We start from the raw sequence: 6470 nt of genomic DNA, 5'->3' as shown, positions 1-6470 counted from the left end.
TTTCAATTTGTCTATGTTTCAAGAGTTTTACTCTAACATTCCATCAACTTTCCCTGACTCTAATGGTCTTGTTTATGTTTGTGGCGTTATAGTTGCCTTTGAACCATTTATCATTTGTACGGTCCTTAAACTTGACCTGTCATCTGCCTCTGTGTAATGTTGCAACTAATCAGTATGACCTGAGTGCCTACCATCGTGAGGCTTATGCTGATTCGTGTATTCCTCTTGTTAAAGTTCAAATCTCAAAGTCTCACCTCAAACCCTTCTATAGGATTTGGTTTGACTTTATTCATAGAAATGTTCTCGGTATATCATCAAATGGTAACCCTACCCTTGAGTTAGTCTGAGTATTATTTGCCATGTTAACTCATTGTGATGTGCCTTTTGGCTTTCTGATTTTCAAGTCCATTTTGTCCAAGTCCAAGCATGCTAAAACTTGATCTATATCTTAGAACCACTAAGGACCTTCACAAAAATATGATGAATCTCAGTAATGTCATGTGTGTCGTAGCTCAAGGTGATCCTGAACCAGTCCCACCATCAACTGCCTCCCAGGATAGGAAAATAGCATATCTTGAGTCTGAAATTAACTTTCTTAGAAAACAATTTGTTGATTTTAAGTCTCTGGTTAATCAATAAGCATTTTCACTACTTGTCAATAACTCATTCTCCTCACAATCTTTGAGTCAAACCTCTTTGAATCATCCTTCATTTGTCCCCGAGCCTTCTCTGCAACCTCCAAAGCTTGTCCCTCATCGCCTTGTGGATCCTTCATCTGTATCCTATCACACCGCTGCTTCCTCCAGCCATTCTAGTGGCGTTACTACCAAGATAGTTGCTATCTACGTTGCTAAAGGAAATGAAGTGTCCATCAATGTCCACCAGCAATTCTTTTCCACTCCTACTTCGAAGGGCAAGCACATTGGTTCACATATTCCTCTGATGAAGATGAAAATAAAGAAGGTCTTGGTCATGATCCATGCCCTAAAGATGTTCCTGTTGAAGATGCCATTATTGTTGGATCTCCTGTCGGCTCAGAGGACTCATCACAATCTGAGGAGTTCTAAGTTTATGGGAGAGCTCTTGGAGGGGTTTTTCATGAGAGCAAGTTTTATGGGGAGTTCTATTTTGTTATCTATTGAACAGTGGCTGTTAAAATTGAAACTCAATTTCCTTTTGGTTTCTGTTGTAATTAATCTTGTCAATCGTCTGAGTTTATCTTACTCTTGTGTCTTTTGTGCTTAAATTTGTTAGATATTATCACTTTGATTCCAAACTTTGCACCATTTTGTGCTGTTTTGTTTCTCTGAGTTGCATTGACCCTTCTTTCTTGCGTGTTATGCTTCACTTTTTATTCCTTACTATGTGTTGTGCTTCATTATCAATTTCTTCCTTTGTCTTACCATGACAAAATGGGGGAGAAAATTTTAAATCACTTTTCATTGGAATAACTTGTGTTGATCATGCAATTTGTGGTGCCATTTTGAACATACACTTTCATTATCAATTTCTCATGTGTTGGAGAATCAGAGTTACACTTTCCTTTCTCTCTTGCCAATTTATCTACCTAGTGCATGGTTCACATCTTGACGGTAAAAAATAACCAATGTGGATCGAACGAATGATGAAAATTCAACTTTTTATTCGGAGAGATATTTAAGTGTGCCTATAATACGAGTCAGCACATTACATTTCACGATATAAGAGGATAATATATTTTTTAGTGCCTCTTCGTTTATACTATGACATTTGATAAATTAGCTCGCATTCAAAAACTATGATTTTTCATAAAATCTATGTCACCTCACAATTTAACATAAATTCTTTTGTAAACATTAAAAACATTGTGTATAAACATAAAATGATGGGGATCCATAAAGAGTTCTACAAAAGAATCTCCTTACTATTTCTCGATTACACTTCTATGATTCATGACTGAAATTGTGAAAGAGAGAGAGAGAGAGAAAGAGAGAGAAAGAGAGATGGCGTGATTTTGTGGTCCCACTTGTGCTGATCAGCTTCAAACTAACCTCAACAAGAAATCCCAGAAAACAACTTCCTTTGAATAGAAAATAACACTTTTTCCAACAAAATAAAATAAAATAAAATTTCCACTGAAAGCGAAAACCCAAAAAATCCACAGCTGTAAAATCCATGTCCTGTAGCGCCAACCGATCTCATCCCTCCATATCTGGTGGGGTTAAAATTTGTCTCTGGATTTTTCGCTGTGCGGGTTCTTTGCTCTCCATCCCAAATCTCTCCCTGCTCTGTTTTTTTAAGGTCCTGTCCTTTCTTTCTCCAAATTTTTATAAAATATTTATTTTGATTTTACAACTCCCAAATGGAGGTTTCAAGTTATTCCCTTTTACTTGATCCTCTGCCATTTTTCTCATTTGTCCATCCAAACAAGCATCCATCGACATCCACATTCACGTTCCATCACCTAAAAATTCCCAATATTTTGATGCTCCTCCAGAAGCATATCAAACTTATATATTATAGGGTTTCTGCCCCTGTTTTCTTTTTTCACTTCAATTTTTCCTTCTTAAATTTTCACAGCCCATTTCATTATTTAGTCCCTCTCTCACCTCCAAAAGCTTCATCTCAATTTCCACTTTAATGGGTTGCTTCCACTTTTACTCGATTTCCCTTGTGTTTCTCTTGATTCTGTGCCCAACCCATTTCAGATTTTGTACCCAAATGGCTGAAAGCAGAGAAATTCACAACAAAGTTGCCATTTCCCAGGTGGGTTTTTAACTTTTTATCCAGTGGACTTACAGTCCAAAGCTCTCTGAGAACTTTCATCAAACACCTTTGATTTGCACTCAAATGTCCTGATTTGTCTAGTGTTTTTTTGATTTGGGTAGACAGGGAATGAAGAGAGTAAAGTGAATCTGAGAGGGCAGGTAGGTTCGAGGCCTCCAAGGTGTGAGAGAAGGTGCAGCTCCTGCGGCCACTGTGAGGCAATTCAAGTGCCTGCAACTCCCCAAGCAAATGCAAAACCAAGCAGCAAAAACCCCTCCAAAGTTGTATCCGGCATTGCTTATGCCAGAGGTGATGAGAACTCCAGCAACTACAAGCCCATGAGTTGGAAATGCAAATGTGGCAGCTACATCTTCAATCCCTAATCATGATTAAAATGTTAATTAATTAATTAAGGTTTAAGTGGAGGAGGAGCTTACCCATTGTTGGATCCTGTAAATGGATGAAAAATCATAGGATGCTAATTCCAAAAAACGAATTTAAATATTTGTTCCTTAATTATTCCGTGCAGTCTTGCTAGTTAGGCCCTAATGTAATTTATGTAATTTCACTACCCCTGTTTTTGTCAAGTCTTAACATCTTTGTAAGCTAATTGATTAGCATAATAAAAAATACATAATAATGTAAGTACGATTGTTTGGCAGCTTGGACCCTGATTTTCTTGTCCATTCTTGTTTGTATGATGGAAATAATCCCAAAAATGGGGGTTAGACACCGACACCCCAACGCTAGCAAGCTTATCTGCCGCAAAATTGGCTTCTCTAAAAATACATGCTGCCATTGAATATTGAGAAATCTACAAGCCAGCCATTTGATGTCTTCGATAATTGGGATGAGGTGCCAAGGGGGCTTCCATATCCCCTTGACCAAATGAATGAAAAGCAACGAGTCTCATTAAACCTCTTTTAGCGCAAAAGCCTCCGCCACCGAAATAGTGACCCCATCCAAATTAAGACATCCCCATCTTTTAGGGCCTGTGCTTTCAACTCCGCAACTTTACCGTTAGTTTCATAATAAGACATCCCCATCTTGGCAGCTAAGGAAACACATCTTGGAGGGAAAGGGGACACATCTTGGTAGATCTTACGTTTGATTAGACTCCATATTAGTCCATGCAATTTATTGCATTAACCTCTAATGCGTATTGCTTCCCCCTTTTTTCTTATTAAATATGATAATTTTGTAATTATTGATTAATTAGCATAGTAAATAGTATTATATAATGCAAATATGATTTGTGTTGGAGGCTTGGAGGCTGATTTCTTAGTGCATTTTCGGTTTTTCGTATGATGGAGAGTGAAAATTAGATTGATATTAATAATAGTCTGGCCTTGGTTTTTGCTGCATGTACCGCTTTGTTTGCTGACGTAAACTAAGTGGTTAGGTCGCAGTTAGTTTAAAACTAACAGCAGTATAAAGGAAAAACACTTTACAAGCTGTCAAGAGGGGTGCAGGAAGCATGTGGAGCGTTGTTTTGGTATCCTCCAAGCTCGTTGGGTGATAGTCAGGGGTGCTACCAGATTGTTTGATGTAAAGTCGCTTCGATCCATCATGATGACCTGCATCATTCTTCACAACATAATTGTGGAAGATGAGTATTATTATGATGTTGATGAATATGAGCCAGACATGATGAACAATTCAAGAACACGTATATATTGTGCTCATGACGCCACCAAAGAACTCGTGCAACATGAGCCATTACAAAGGGATGGACATTATAATGAATTGATCATTCAACAATATACTACACTTCAAAGGCCATATATGCACAATGCCCGGCAAATTAATTTGATAGAGCACTAGTGGGAATTGAAACAAGTTCAAGATACTTAAGTTCATTTAATGTGTTTGTTTGTTTTTTTTTTTTTTTGGTGTGTTTATTTAATTTTATTTGGTGTGTTTCTTTTAGTTCATTTAGTGAGTTTTTTGTTATTTGGTATGTTTATGTAATTTTATTTGGTGTGTTTAAATGTTTTTTTGAATAAAGATTCTCTTAGTATAAATAAATTACCAAATTAAATAAAGTACTAAAATCAATAAATTGGAAACAACATTAAAGTACTTTATTCAATAAATAAGAAATTACAACCCAAAGTGATTGGAAAATTATGGCCTCCGATTACAAAAAGTACTGTATTCATCATCACTTAACCAATTTTTGGTGTTAGGCTGATCTTCTTTTGTCGTGCTAGGATCATCTCCTCTTGCTCTCGCTTCTCTTGCACACCTCCTTCGCACCACTTCTGCGACTTCCAAAAACATTTAGAATTTGGAGACTTCCTTTCTAAAGGCATGTTCATAATGTCACGATCTCGTTGAGCCATTCTTTCTTCTCTAACATGTTCCCTTTCTTGCCTAAGTAGCTCTCTTTCTCTCTCATTAGCTTGAAATGCTCTCTCAACAGCTATAGCATTTGCCTCCTCTTTAGTCTTATCAGCCTCAAATTTCGCCATTTCCCGCGCCAAAGTCAATTCACCTTGGCGAGCAAGTTGTTCCATATACTTTGCATAATCATTCTTCGAAGCAATTCTCTTTGAAGCCTTCTTGCCTTGAGGCCTAATTGGATAACGGGTCAATCCCAACGCTTGTTTAGGGGGGGCGTTTTGGGCACTTCTACTTCATCTTCATAAACATGCGTGTCATGATCAGGTGTAGAGTGTAGAGGGGTGTTGTTCATGAAAACTTCTGGACCGACATGCACAACTTTGAATTTAGGACAATCTTTGACAATATTCTAACATTCCCACCGGTTGAATGATTTATTTTTGGTTTTGGTTTTGGCACCATACCAAGCTTGTGCTTGAAGTTGCTACACAATGCGAAATAAGAAATAATTATAATGAAAGTTTGTAAAGAAAATCTGAAGGAAATTTGATACCAACAAATGATCAAACAATAATTGTAAAGAAATATGTTCTTGCTTTGTTCCTGAGATCCCTGTTTTGCATTGGGAATAAAGATGGTGGATTGGGGGCATCTTCCTCTCCTTTCTGCCAAATTGAAAGATTATAATATGCAAAACCCCAACAAAATAATTAAAAGAAAAACCCATTTTAATTCAGCAAAATCACAATATAAATCATATTCTTTTTTATTCAAAAATTATCTGTGAAAGCTTGGAAAATTCGGATTAGAATCTTCCAATTTAGATGGGTTCCGATTTGAAGGGGGCGAGGGAAAATCATGGTTTGGAAGAAGGAATCTGTGAGGAGGACATGACAAGATTGGAGAGAAAGTAATTTGGAGGAAGAGAGGAATGAGAGAGAGACTGAGAAACAGAGGAAGCATAGACGAAGAAAGTAGCAGAGGGGAGAGAGAGAGTATGTAGAAGAAAAGTGAAAACTAAAATGTAAGTCGACTAAGGTTTGTAAACTTCAGAAATTTTAAAAAGCATAAAGATAAGAATACCTATAAATAACTTAGTTGTACAATTATAGCAACACAAAGCCAACATCAAGTTGGTTTGAAGCAACTATCTGAACCTAGAGGGAAAGGGTTTGAATCCTCAAGCCACCAAGTTTTGAGGTATTTGTATATGATTTTCATATATCGGTTCGGTTTGGTCCTGCCATAACTGGTTGGAAAACCCTCTATATAACCTCTCTTGCACCAACTCTCCATTTCTAGTACCATGCCAAGTAAAAAGGGGAGGGGGGGGGGACCATTGAAGTCGAGGTCAAACAGCTCAACGACGTGCATAAAAT

The 6470-nt window shown here is 37.3% G+C and overlaps 1 protein-coding gene across 1 annotated transcript; it reads left to right on the top strand.

Moving 5' to 3' along the window:
• Positions 1-2069: 2069 nt before the first annotated feature.
• LOC103945732 (EPIDERMAL PATTERNING FACTOR-like protein 2) lies at positions 2070-3427 on the top strand. The gene is made up of 2 exons (XM_009356326.3): positions 2070-2745; positions 2868-3427. Exons 1-2 carry the CDS (start codon positions 2620-2622, stop codon positions 3126-3128), a joined length of 387 nt encoding a protein of 128 aa, XP_009354601.1. The 5' UTR covers positions 2070-2619; the 3' UTR covers positions 3129-3427.
• The last annotated feature ends 3043 nt before the right edge of the window (positions 3428-6470 follow it).

This window comes from the organism of the source record quoted next, unplaced genomic scaffold (assembly GCF_019419815.1).
Source record: "Pyrus x bretschneideri cultivar Hongxiangsu unplaced genomic scaffold, Pyrus_bretschneideri_v1 Contig18, whole genome shotgun sequence".
NCBI lineage: Eukaryota > Viridiplantae > Streptophyta > Magnoliopsida > Rosales > Rosaceae > Pyrus > Pyrus x bretschneideri.
The sequence above is the reverse complement of the archived record's forward strand: the minus strand, read 5'-3'. Positions and strand labels throughout refer to the sequence as shown.